Here is a 14,939-nt window from a genome sequence, read left to right as displayed (position 1 = left end):
GTCTGGTGGTGACATCATTACACAGTACATCATTCCACAGTCTGGTGGTGACATCATTACACAGTCCACAGTCTGGTGGTGACATCATTACACAGTCCACAGTCTGGTGGTGACATCATTACACACTCACAGAGTCTGGTGGTGACAGAACACAGTCCACAGTCTGGTGGTGACATCATTACACACCCACAGTCTGGTGGTGACATCATTACACAGTCTGGTGGTGACATCATTCCACAGTCTGGTGGTGACATCATTACACAATCCACAGTCTGGTGGTGACATCATTACACAGTCCACAGTCTGGTGGTGACATCATTACACACTCCACAGTCTGGTGGTGACATCATTACACACTCCACAGTCTGGTGGTGACATCATTACACACTCACTGAGTTAAGAGCTGTTCCAACCAGAACACAGTCCACAGTCTGGTGGTGACATCATTACACAGTCCACAGTCTGGTGGTGACATCATTACACACTCCACAGTCTGGTGGTGACATCATTACACACTCCACAGTCTGGTGGTGACATCATTACACACTCCACAGTCTGGTGGTGACATCATTACACACTCCACAGTCTGGTGGTGACATCATTCCACAGTCTGGTGGTGACATCATTCCACAGTCTGGTGGTGACATCATTACACACTCCACAGTCTGGTGGTGACATCATTACACAGTCTGGTGGTGACATCATTCCACAGTCTGGTGGTGACATCATTACACAATCCACAGTCTGGTGGTGACATCATTACACAGTCCACAGTCTGGTGGTGACATCATTACACAGTCCACAGTCTGGTGGTGACATCATTACACACTCCACAGTCTGGTGGTGACATCATTACACACTCCACAGTCTGGTGGTGACATCATTACACAGTCTGGTGGTGACATCATTCCACAGTCTGGTGGTGACATCATTACACAATCCACAGTCTGGTGGTGACATCATTACACAGTCCACAGTCTGGTGGTGACATCATTACACACTCCACAGTCTGGTGGTGACATCATTACACAGTCTGGTGGTGACATCATTCCACAGTCTGGTGGTGACATCATTACACAATCCACAGTCTGGTGGTGACATCATTACACAGTCCACAGTCTGGTGGTGACATCATTACACAGTCCACAGTCTGGTGGTGACATCATTACACAGTCCACAGTCTGGTGGTGACATCATTACACAGTCTGGTGGTGACATCATTACACAGTCCACAGTCTGGTGGTGACATCATTACACAGTCCACAGTCTGGTGGTGACATAACACAGTCCACAGTCTGGTGATGACATCAGAACACAGTCCACAGTCTGGTGGTGACATCATTACACAGTCCACAGTCTGGTGGTGACATCATTACACAGTCCACAGTCTGGTGGTGACATCAGAACACACAGAACACAGTCCACAGTCGCAGTGACATCATTACACAGTCCACAGTCTGGTGGTGACATCATTACACAGTCCACAGTCTGGTGATGAACAGTCTGGTGATGACATCATTACACAGTCCACAGTCTGGTGGTGACATCATTACACAGTCCACAGTCTGGTGGTGACACCATTACACAGTCCACAGTCTGGTGGTGACATCATTACACAGTCCACAGTCTGGTTGTGACATCATTACACAGTCCACAGTCTGGTGGTGACATCATTACACACTCCACAGTCTGGTGGTGACATCATTACACACTCCACAGTCTGGTGGTGACATCATTACACACTCCACAGTCTGGTGGTGACATCATTACACACTCCACAGTCTGGTGGTGACATCATTACACAAACCACAGTCTGGTGGTGACATCATTACACACTCCACAGTCTGGTGATGACATCATTACACACTCCACAGTCTGGTGGTGACATCATTACACAGTCTGGTGATGACATCATTACACACTCCAGTCTGGTGGTGACATCATTACACAGTCCACAGTCGGGTGGTGACATCATTACACAGTCCACAGTCGGGTGGTGACATCATTACACACTCCACAGTCTGGTGGTGACATCATTACACACCCACAGTCTGGTGGTGACATCATTACACACCCACAGTCTGGTGGTGACATCATTACACACCCACAGTCTGGTGGTGACATCATTACACACTCCACAGTCTGGTGGTGACATCATTACACAGTCCACAGTCTGGTGGTGACATCATTACACACCCACAGTCCACAGTCTGGTGGTGACATTTATTACACAGTCCACAGTCTGGTGGTGACATAACACAGTCCACAGTCTGGTGGTGACATCATTACACACTCCACAGTCTGGTGATGACATCAGAACACACTCCACAGTCTGGTGGTGACATCATTACACAGTCCACAGTCTGGTGGTGACATCATTACACAGTCCACAGTCTGGTGGTGACATCAGAACACAGTCCACAGTCTGGTGATGACATCATTACACAGTCCACAGTCTGGTGGTGACATCAGAACACACTCCACAGTCTGGTGGTGACATCATTACACAGTCCACAGTCTGGTTGTGACATCATTCCACAGTCCACAGTCTGGCGGTGACATCATTACACACTGAACTCCCCATAGAGGAAACTGAGTACATTAATCTGTGCTGTTATCTGTATTTATTATGGATCCCCATTAGTTCCAGCCAAGGCAGCAGCTACTCCTCCTGGGGTTTATTATGGATCCCCATTAGTTCCTGCCAAGGGAGCAGCTACTCTTCCTGGGGTTTATTATGGATTCCCATTAGTTCCTGCCAAGGCAGCAGCTACTCATCCTGGGGTTTATTATGGATCCCCATTAGTTCCTGCCAAGGCAGCAGCTACTCTTCCTGGGGTTTATTATGGATCCCCATTAGTTCCTGCCAAGGCAGCAGCTACTCTTCCTGGGGTTTATTATGGATCCCCATTAGTTCCTGCCAAGGCAGCAGCTACTCTTCCTGGGGTTTATTATGGATCCCCATTAGTTCCTGCCAAGGCAGCAGCTACTCTTCCTGGGGATTATTATGGATCCCCATTAGTTCCTGCCAATGCAGCAGCTACTCTTCCTGGGGTTTATTATGGATCCCCATTAGTTCCTGCCAAGGCAGCAGCTACTCTTCCTGGGGTTTATTATGGATCCTCATTAGTTCCTGCCAAGGCAGCAGCTACTCTTCCTGGGGTTTATTATGGATCCCCATTAGTTCCTGCCAAGGCAGCAGCTACTCTTCCTGGTGTTTATTATGGATCCCCATTAGTTCCTGCCAAGGCAGCAGCTACTCTTCCTGGGGTTTATTATGGATCCCCATTAGTTCCTGCCAAGGCAGCAGCTACTCTTCCTGGGGTTTATTATGGATCCCCATTAGTTCCTGCCAAGGCAGCAGCTACTCTTCCTGGGGTTTATTATGGATCCCCATTAGTTCCTGCCAAGGCAGCAGCTACTCTTCCTGGTGTTTATTATGGATCCCCATTAGTTCCTGTCAAGGCAGCAGCTACTCTTCCTGGGGTTTATTATGGATCTCCATTAGTTCCTGCCAAGGCAGCAGCTACTCTTCCTGGGTTGCAGCAAAATGAAGGCAGTTATAGAATTTTTAAAACATTACTATACAGGCCACTCCATCACTAAGCTACAATACAAAATCCATGTGTACGTGTGTCTATGGTGTGTATGGTATCGTGTGTGTGTGTGTGCATGGGTCTGGGCCTGTGTTTGTGTCTCTACACAGTCCCCGATGTTCAATAGGGTGTATTTGTATCTGTTTTTTGAATCAAAATTTACTGCGTGCGTGAGTTCCAGTCATGGGACCTGTGTATCGCCCAAGGGCCAGCCGTGCTGCCCTGTTCTGAGCCAATTGCAATTTTCCTAAGTCCCCTCTGGCACCTGACCACACGACTGAACAGTAGTCCAGGTGCAACAAAACTAGGACCTGTAGAACCTGCCGTGTAGATAGTGCTATTAAGAAGGCAGAGCAGCGCTTTATTATGGACAGACTTCTCCCGTCTTTGCTACTGTTGTATCAATATGTTTAGACCAGGACAGTTTACAATCCAGGGTTACTCCATGCAGTTTTAGTCACCTCAATTTGCTCAATGTCCACATTATTCATTACACAATTTGTTGAGGTTTAGGGTTTAGTGAATGATTTGTCCCAAAAACAGCTTTTGAAATATTTAGGACTAACTTAATCCTTGCCACCCATTACGAAACCAACTGCAGCTCTTTGTTTAAGTGTTGCAGTCATTTCAGTCGCTGTGGTAGCTGACGTGTACGGTGTTGAGTCATCTGCATACATAGACACACTGGCTTTACTGAAAGCCAGTGGCATGTCGTTAGTAAAGATTGAAAAAAGTAAGGGGCCTAGACAGCTGCCCTGGGGAATTCCTGATTCTAACTGGATTATGTTGGAGAGGCTTCCATTAAAGAACACCCTCTGTGTTCTGTTAGACAGGTCACTCTCTATCCACAATATAGCAGAGGGTGTAAAGCCATAACACATACATTTTTCCAGCAGCAGACTATAAGCGAAGTCTAATAAAGTAGGCGTGAAAATATTTCTATCATACATTTCTCTCAGCCAATCATCAGTCATCTGTGTAAGTGCTGTGCTTGTTGAATGTCCTTCCCTATCAGTGTGCTGGAAGTCTGTTGTCAATGTGTTTACTGTAAAATAACCATATCTGGTCAAACATCATTTTTTCCCCCAGAAGTTTACTAAGAATTGGTAACAGGCTGATTGGTCGGCTATTTGAGCCAGTAAAGGGGGCTTTACTATTCTTAGGTAGCATAATGACTTTTAGCTTCCCTCCAGACCTGAGGGAACACACTTTCTCGTAGGCTTAAATTGACAATATGGCAAATAGGAGTGGCAATATTGTGTGCTCTCATCCTCAGTAATTTTCCATCCAGATTGTCAGACCCTGGTGGCTTGTCATTAACGATAGACAAACCTCTTCTACACTCACTTTACGGAATTCAAAACTACAATGCTTGTCTTTTAAAAAGAAATTACAGATATACTTGGATGTGTCGTGTCAACGTTCGTTGCTATCATGTGATACCTTGCTCCTCATTACACACCACGGACCAGCAGCGTCTGGTTGCTCCTCATTACACACCACAGACCAGCAGCGTCTGGTTGCTCCTCATTACACACCACAGACCAGCAGCGTCTGGTTGCTCCTCATTACACACCACAGACCAGCAGCGTCTGGTTGCTCCTCATTACACACCACAGACCAGCAGCGTCTGGTTGCTCCTCATTACACACCACAGACCAGCAGCGTCTGGTTGCTCCTCATTACACACCACAGACCAGCAGCGTCTGGTTGCTCCTCATTACACACCACAGACCAGCAGCGTCTGGTTGCTCCTCATTACACACCACAGACCAGCAGAGTCTGGTTGCTCCTCATTACACACCACAGACCAGCAGCGTCTGGTTGCTCCTCATTACACACCACAGACCAGCAGCGTCTGGTTGCTCCTCATTTCACACCACAGACCAGCAGCGTCTGGTTGCTCCTCATTACACACCACAGACCAGCAGCGTCTGGTTGCTCCTCATTACACACCACAGACCAGCAGCGTCTGGTTGCTCCTCATTACACACCACAGACCAGCAGCGTCTGGTTGCTCCTCATTACACACCACAGACCAGCAAATATTCTTTACATCATCAACATAGGAATCACTACAGAACTTACTGTATGACCGCTTATACACTATATTCAGCCCAGCCTTTGGAACTGTGGTTTTCCTCGATATGGATATTATATACTGATCACTTCATACGATGGATCTGGATACTGCTTTAAAGCACATTTCTGCAGCATTAGTAAAGATGTGATCAATACATGTTGATGATTTAATTCCTGTGCTGTTTGTAACTACCCTGGTAGGTTGACTGATAACCTGAACCAGGTTGCAGGCACTGGTTGCAGTTTGAAGCTTCTCTTGAGTGGGCAGCTTGATGAATATTTAAATCACCCAGAAAATATACCTTTCTGTTGACACCACATATATTACCCATTTGGGGGCGGCAGGTAGCCTAGTGGTTAGAGGGTAGAGGAGGCAGGTAGCCTAGTGGTTAGAGTGTAGAGGGGGTAGGTAGCCTAGTGGTTAGAGGGTAGAGGAGGCAGGTAGCCTAGTGGTTAGAGGGTAGAGGGGGCAGGTAGCCTAGTGGTTAGAGTGTAGAGGGGGCAGGTAGCCTAGTGGTTAGAGGGTAGAGGGGGCAGGTAGCCTAGTGGTTAGAGTGTAGAGGGGGCAGGTAGCCTAGTGGTTAGAGGGTAGAGGGGGCAGGTAGCCTAGTGGTTAGAGTGTAGAGGGGGCAGGTAGCCTAGTGGTTAGAGGGTAGAGGAGGCAGGTAGCCTAGTGGTTCGAGCGTTGGACTAGTAACCGGAAGGTTGCAAGATCGAATCCCTGAGCTGACAAGGTATAAATCTGTCGTTCTGCCCTCTGAACAGGCAGTTAACCCACTGTTCCTAGGCCGTCGTTGAAAATAAGAATTTGTTCTTAACTGACTTGCCTAGTTAAATAAAGGTAGAATGAAAAAGTGGTCTTCCTACTAGGACACACCCCCTCAGTGGTCTTCCTACTAGGACACACCCCCTCAGTGGTCTTCCTACTAGGACACACCCCCTCAGTGGTCTTCCTACTAGGACACACCCCCTCAGTGGTCTTCCTACTAGGACACACCCCTCAGTGGTCTTCCTACTAGGACACACCCCTCAGTGGTCTTCCTACTAGGACACACCCCTCAGTGGTCTTCCTACTAGGACACACCCCCTCAGTGGTCTTCCTACTAGACACACCCCTCAGTGGTCTTCCTACTAGGACACACCCCTCAGTGGTCTTCCTACTAGGACACACCCCTCAGTAGTCTTCCTACTAGGACCACACCCCCTCAGTGGTCTTCCTACTAGGACACACCCCCTCAGTGGTCTTCCTACTAGGACACACCCCCTCAGTAGTCTTCCTACTAGGACACACCCCCTCAGTAGTCTTCCTACTAGGACACACCCCCTCAGTGGTCTTCCTACTAGGACACACCCCCTCAGTGGTCTTCCTACTAGGACACACCCCCTCAGTGGTCTTCCTACTAGGACACACCCCCTCAGTGGTCTTCCTACTAGGACACACCCCCTCAGTGGTCTTCCTACTAGGACACACCCCCTCAGTGGTCTTCCTACTAGGACACACCCCTCAGTGGTCTTCCTACTAGGACACACCCCCTCAGTGGTCTTCCTACTAGGACACACCCCCTCAGTAGTCTTCCTACTAGGACACACCCCCTCAGTGGTCTTCCTACTAGGACACACCCCCTCAGTGGTCTTCCTACTAGGACACACCCCCTCAGTGGTCTTCCTACTAGGACACACCCCCTCAGTAGTCTTCCTACTAGGACCACACCCCCTCAGTGGTCTTCCTACTAGGACACACCCCCTCAGTGGTCTTCCTACTAGGACACACCCCCTCAGTAGTCTTCCTACTAGGACACACCCCCTCAGTAGTCTTCCTACTAGGACACACCCCCTCAGTGGTCTTCCTACTAGGACACACCCCCTCAGTGGTCTTCCTACTAGGACACACCCCCTCAGTGGTCTTCCTACTAGGACACACCCCCTCAGTGGTCTTCCTACTAGGACACACCCCCTCAGTGGTCTTCCTACTAGGACACACCCCCTCAGTGCTAACAGTATAACTCTGGTTCATAGGCACATGATGACTGCAGACAACAGCTGTAGGATCAGCAGAGGCATTCAGGGCCATAAATGAGGTTACTTACATTGTGTCTACCAACCCCCTGGGATAACGTAGAGGTACTGAAGCATTAAGACGACGGTAGGGATTAACTGAGCCGGACCTGGGTCATTGATAAGTCGCTGTCACAACGCAGCCTTATATCGCTGTGAAAGGATCCAGGAACCCAAATGATTTGGGAGGATCCCATCCTCTGTGTGCTCTCACCAGTAGACGTTCTGTGGGTCTGGTGCGTAGCCGACCGTCCAGGAATATGTGTGAAGGTGCTGGCTGAAGGACGAAGACCTGGGTTCCCTCCGACAGTGGCAGCCCTGACACTTACACGCATTGTAGTCCTTCAGGATACTGAACATGGAGACATTTACAGAGATGCCTTGATCAATGGTAACAAAACGCAATTCCCAATAACACTAACACTCCCACTAACAGTACCATTCCCACTATCATTCCCACTACCACTCCCACTAACACTACCATTCCCTTCCCACTAACACTACCACTAACACTACCATTCCCACTACCACTCCCACTAACACTACCATTCCCACTAACACTACCATTCCCACTAACACTACCATTCCCACTAACACTACCATTCCCACTAACACTACCACTCCCACTAACACTACCATTCCCACTAACACTACCATTCCCACTAACACTACCATTCCCACTACCACTCCCACTACCACTACCACTACCATTCCCACTACCACTACCACTACCATTCCCACTAACACTACCACTACCACTCCCACTAACACTACCATTACCACTAACACTACCATTCCCACTAACACTACCATTCCCACTACCACTCCCACTACCACTACCACTACCATTCCCACTACCACTACCACTACCATTCCCACTAACACTACCACTACCACTCCCACTAACACTACCATTACCACTAACACTACCATTCCCACTAACACTACCATTACCACTAACACTACCATTCCCACTAACATTCCCACTAACACTACCATTCCCACTAACACTACCATTCCCACTAACACTACCATTCCCACTAACACTACCACTAACACTACCATTCCCACTAACACTACCATTCCCACTAACACTACCATTCCCACTAACACTACCATTCCCACTAACACTACCATTCCCACTAACACTACCATTCCCACTAACACTACCATTCCCACTACCACTACCATTCCCACTACCATTCCCACTAACACTACCATTCCCACTACCATTCCCACTAACACTACCATTCCCACTAACACTACCATTCCCACTAACACTACCATTCCCACTAACACTACCATTCCCACTAACACTACCATTCCCACTAACACTACCATTCCCACTAACACTACCATTCCCACTAACACTACCACTCCCACTACCACTCCCACTACCATTCCCACTTACCATTCCCACTAAAACTACCATTCCCACTTACCATTCCCACTAACACTACCATTCCCACTAACACTACCATTCCCACTAACACTACCATTCCCACTAACACTACCATTCCCACTAACACTACCACTCCCACTACCACTACCACTCCCACTACCACTCCCACTACCATTCCCACTTACCATTCCCACTAAAACTACCATTCCCACTTACCATTCCCACTAACACTACCATTCCCACTAACACTACCATTCCCACTAACACTACCATTCCCACTAACACTACCATTCCCACTAACACTACCACTCCCACTACCACTCCCACTACCATTCCCACTTACCATTCCCACTAAAACTACCATTCCCACTTACCATTCCCACTAACACTACCATTCCCACTAACACTACCATTCCCACTAACACTACCATTCCCACTAACACTACCATTCCCACTTACCATTCCCACTTACCATTCCCACTAACACTACCATTCCCACTAACACTACCATTCCCACTAACACTACCATTCCCACTTACCATTCCCACTTACCATTCCCACTAACACTACCATTCCCACTAACACTACCATTCCCACTAACACTACCATTCCCACTAACACTACCATTCCCACTAAAACTACCATTCCCACTAACACTACCATTCCCACTAACACTACCATTCCCACTAACACTACCATTCCCACTAACACTACCATTCCCACTAACACTACCATTCCCACTAAAACTACCATTCCCACTAACACTACCATTCCCACTAACACTACCATTCCCACTAACACTACCACTACCATTCCCACTAACACTCCCACTAACAGTACCATTCCCACTAACACTCCCACTAACAGTACCATTCCCACTAACAGTACCATTCCCACTAACACTACCATTCCCACTAACACTACCATTCCCACTAACACTACCATTCCCACTAACACTACCATTCCCACTAACACTACCATTCCCACTAACACTACCATTCCCACTAACACTACCATTCCCACTAACCATTCCCACTAACCATTCCCACTAACCATTCCCACTAACCATTCCCACTAACACTACCATTCCCACTAACACTACCATTCCCACTAACACTACCATTCCCACTAAAACTACCATTCCCACTAAAACTACCATTCCCACTAACACTACCATTCCCACTTACCATTCCCACTAAAACTACCATTCCCACTAAAACTACCATTCCCACTAACACTACCATTCCCACTAAAACTACCATTCCCACTAACACTACCATTCCCACTAACACTACCATTCCCACTAACACTACCATTCCCACTAACACTACCATTCCCACTAACCATTCCCACTAACACTACCATTCCCACTAAAACTACCATTCCCACTAAAACTACCATTCCCACTAAAACTACCATTCCCACTAACACTACCATTCCCACTTACCATTCCCACTAAAACTACCATTCCCACTAACACTACCATTCCCACTAACACTACCATTCCCACTAACACTACCATTCCCACTAACACTACCATTCCCACTAACACTACCATTCCCACTAACACTACCATTCCCACTAACACTACCATTCCCACTAACACTACCATTCCCACTAACACTACCATTCCCACTAACACTACCATTCCCACTAACACTACCATTCCCACTAACACTACCATTCCCACTAACACTACCATTCCCACTAACACTACCATTCCCACTAACACTACCATTCCCACTAACACTACCATTCCCACTAACACTACCACTCCCACTAACACTACCATTCCTTTTATTTCTGTCACAAATTCACACATATACTGTCTCACTCTCTCACTGACACAAAGACACTCTCTCTTACATGGCAGTCATGGCTTCGTTCTGGAAGGTAACGAAGGCCATTCCCAGCGGTTTACTGTTGACCTTCTCTTTCTCCTTCCTGTACTCCTCCTTCAGCTTGGACTCCAGCTTGGTGTAGTAACTCACTGCCTCCTCCTGTAGAATAGAGACGGTTAGTTGGGGGGCTTCTAGCTTGGTGTAGTAACTCACTGCCTCCTCCTGTAGAATAGAGACGGTTAGTTGGGGGGCTTCTAGCTTGGTGTAGTAACTCACTGCCTCCTCCTGTAGAATAGAGACGGTTAGTTAGGGGGCTTCTAGCTTGGTGTAGTAACTCACTGCCTCCTCCTGTAGAATAGAGACGGTTAGTTAGGGGGCTTCTAGCTTGGTGTAGTAACTCACTGCCTCCTCCTGTAGAATAGAGACGGTTAGTTGGGGGGCTTCTAGCTTGGTGTAGTAACTCACTGCCTCCTCCTGTAGAATAGAGACGGTTAGTTGGGGGGCTTCTAGCTTGGTGTAGTAACTCACTGCCTCCTCCTGTAGAATAGAGACGGTTAGTTGGGGGGCTTCTAGCTTGGTGTAGTAACTCACTGCCTCCTCCTGTAGAATAGAGACGGTTAGTTGGGGGGCTTCTAGCTTGGTGTAGTAACTCACTGCCTCCTCCTGTAGAATAGAGACGGTTAGTTGGGGGGCTTCTAGCTTGGTGTAGTAACTCACTGCCTCCTCCTGTAGAATAGAGACGGTTAGTTGGGGGGCTTCTAGCTTGGTGTAGTTACTAACTGCCTCCTCCTGTAGAATAGAGACGGTTAGTTGGGGGGCTTCTAGCTTGGTGTAGTTACTAACTGCCTCCTCCTGTAGAATAGAGACACCCAGCCCTCTGGGTTACGGGTTGGACACCCAGCCCTCTGGGTTACGGGTTGGACACCCAGACCTCTGGGTTACGGGTTGGACACCCAGACCTCTGGGTTACGGGTTGGACACCCAGACCTCTGGGTTACGGGTTGGACACCCAGACCTCTGGGTTACGGGTTGGACACCCAGACCTCTGGGTTACGGGTTGGACACCCAGACCTCTGGGTTACGGGTTGGACACCCAGACCTCTGGGTTACGGGTTGGACACCCAGACCTCTGGGTTACGGGTTGGACACCCAGACCTCTGGGTTACGGGTTGGACACCCAGACCTCTGGGTTACGGGTTGGACACCCAAACCTCTGGGTTACGGGTTGGACACCCAGACCTCTGGGTTACGGGTTGGACACCCAGACCTCTGGGTTACGGGTTGGACACCCAGACCTCTGGGTTACGGGTTGGACACCCAGACCTCTGGGTTACGGGTTGGACACCCAGACCTCTGGGTTACGGGTTGGACACCCAGACCTCTGGGTTACGGGTTGGACACCCAGACCTCTGGGTTACGGGTTGGACACCCAGACCTCTGGGTTACGGGTTGGACACCCAGACCTCTGGGTTACGGGTTGGACACCCAGACCTCTGGGTTACGGGTTGGACACCCAGACCTCTGGGTTACGGGTTGGACACCCAGACCTCTGGGTTACGGGTTGGACACCCAGACCTCTGGGTTACGGGTTGGACACCCAGACCTCTGGGTTACGGGTTGGACACCCAGACCTCTGGGTTACGGGTTGGACACCCAGACCTCTGGGTTACGGGTTGGACACCCAGACCTCTGGGTTATGGGCTCAGGGTTGGACACCTAGCCTAGACCTCTGGGTTATGGGCTAGGGGTTGGACACATATAGACTCTCAGATCTCTGGGGTATGGGCTAGGGGTTGGACACATATAGACTCAGATCTCTGGGGTATGGGCTAGGGGTTGGACACATATAGACTCAGATATCGGGGGTATGGGCTAGGGCTTGGACACATATAGACTCTCAGATCTCTGGGGTATGGGCTAGGGGTTGGACACATATAGACTCAGATCTCTGGGGTATGGGCTAGGGGTTGGACACATATAGACTCTCAGATCTCTGGGGTATGGGCTAGGGGTTGGACACATATAGACTCTCAGATCTCTGGGTTATGGGCTAGGGGTTGGACACATATAGACTCTCAGATCTCTGGGGTATGGGCTAGGGGTTGGACACATATAGACTCTCAGATCTCGGGGGTATGGGCTAGGGGTTGGACACCTAGACCTCTGGGTTATGGGCTAGGGGTTGGACACATATAGACTCTCAGATCTCTGGGGTATGGGCTAGGGGTTTGACACATATAGACTCTCAGATCTCTGGGGTATGGGCTAGGGGTTGGACACCTAGACCTCTGGGTTATGGGCTAGGGGTTGGACACATATAGACTCTCAGATCTCGGGGGTATGGGCTAGGGGTTTGACACATATAGACTCTCAGATCTCTGGGGTATGGGCTAGGGGTTGGACACATATAGACTCAGATCTCTGGGGTATGGGCTAGGGGTTGGACACATATAGACTCTCAGATCTCTGGGGTATGGGCTAGGGGTTGGACACATATAGACTCTCAGATCTCTGGGGTATGGGCTAGGGGTTGGACACATATAGACTCTCAGATCTCTGGGGTATGGGCTAGGGGTTGGACACATATAGACTCTCAGATCTCTGGGGTATGGGCTAGGGGTTGGACACATATAGACTCTCAGATCTCTGGGGTATGGGCTAGGGGTTGGACACATATAGACTCTCAGATCTCTGGGGTATGGGTTAGGGGTTGGACACATATAAACTCTCAGATCTCTGGGGTATGGGTTAGGGGTTGGACACATATAGACTCTCAGATCTCGGGGGTATGGGCTAGGGGTTGGACACATATAGACTCAGATCTCGGGGGTATGGGCTAGGGGTTGGACACATATTATGAGACGTCCCACCTGCTCACAGCCCTTGATGATACAACAGCAGAGATGACCACAGGGTTTGGGGTTGATCATGGTGGGGATGTGCTCCTGGACTGCAGGTCTGTAAAGAACTTCTTGCTACGCGGTCTTCTTCCTGTTCACAGAACACATGACCATGTCACATGACAGCACGCAATGATCACATCACATGACCAAATACACAAGATTGTCTCGTCTTTGAATCTGTGCCATTATGGCGTCTGTGACACAGCACGGGCAGCGACGTTTAGGCCATCTCCATTTTAAAGTAGTCCATTTTTGTATTGTTCCTTGGTCGATAAAAGTGTAACGTTACCATTGATGATTTAACACCACTTGCAGTGCTGAAACAAATCTTGTGTCGTTTATATATTGTGGCCACTAGATGGCAGCGATACAGCTTAAAGCCATTTACAAACCATAGTACCCAATTTGAAAAACAAAAGAATATCTGATCATTGGCTGACCGCTCCCAACCTATAGGAATCCCCACCCAAGTTGACTACTTTAAAATGGTGGAATCCCTCAAATGACAATGCCCATGCAAAAAAAAAAAAACGGGTTATATCCAAGTTGAGTACTATTGTATTGCTACAGACGGTGGTGACACAGTCAAGCAGAGAAACGACTTACCTTTCTGAGTTGAGCGACATCAGCTTGGCCACATCGTAGCAGATACGAGCCTCGAGAACACAGCAGTTTTCATAGGCCTGTCTGTACGGAGAGAGAGAGAGAAAGACAGACGGAAGAGAAACAGAAGAGACGGGAAAGATTAAAGTTATAGAAACGGAGAAATCTGTATGTAGAAGTCGACAGCAGGTCTTTCGGAGCCCTCGCTGGCTAAAGTCTCTCTGATGTCTCAGTACTATAATATATTGCCATTGAACAGACGCTTTTATCCAAAGCACCTTAATCACACGTCAATAATCCCCCCCCCTCACCCCCCACGTGGTTTGTGCCTGCGGGAATTGAACCCACGACCCTTGACGTTTGCAAGCACCATGCTCTACCAACTGAGGAACACACGTATCACAGACGCAAGTAGAAATAGAATGACTAGAATGGGGGAGGTGTCCAACCCCTAGCC

General features: G+C 48.6%; 1 protein-coding gene across 1 annotated transcript; it reads right to left on the bottom strand.

The window, feature by feature from the left end:
* Nucleotides 1-7,926: 7,926 nt before the first annotated feature.
* On the bottom strand, nt 7,927-13,952 carry LOC127926204 (CSC1-like protein 2). Its single transcript, XM_052511659.1, has 3 exons — nt 13,847-13,952; nt 11,002-11,135; nt 7,927-8,085 (listed from the first exon to the last, which is right to left on the bottom strand). The coding sequence occupies exons 1-3, from the start codon at nt 13,904-13,906 to the stop codon at nt 7,944-7,946; spliced, it is 336 nt and encodes a 111-aa protein (XP_052367619.1). The 5' UTR covers nt 13,907-13,952; the 3' UTR covers nt 7,927-7,943.
* Nucleotides 13,953-14,939: the final 987 nt, after the last annotated feature.

The sequence above is a fragment of the Oncorhynchus keta genome, unplaced genomic scaffold, assembly GCF_023373465.1.
Source record: "Oncorhynchus keta strain PuntledgeMale-10-30-2019 unplaced genomic scaffold, Oket_V2 Un_contig_7158_pilon_pilon, whole genome shotgun sequence".
Lineage (NCBI taxonomy): Eukaryota > Metazoa > Chordata > Actinopteri > Salmoniformes > Salmonidae > Oncorhynchus > Oncorhynchus keta.
The sequence above is the reverse complement of the archived record's forward strand: the minus strand, read 5'-3'. Positions and strand labels throughout refer to the sequence as shown.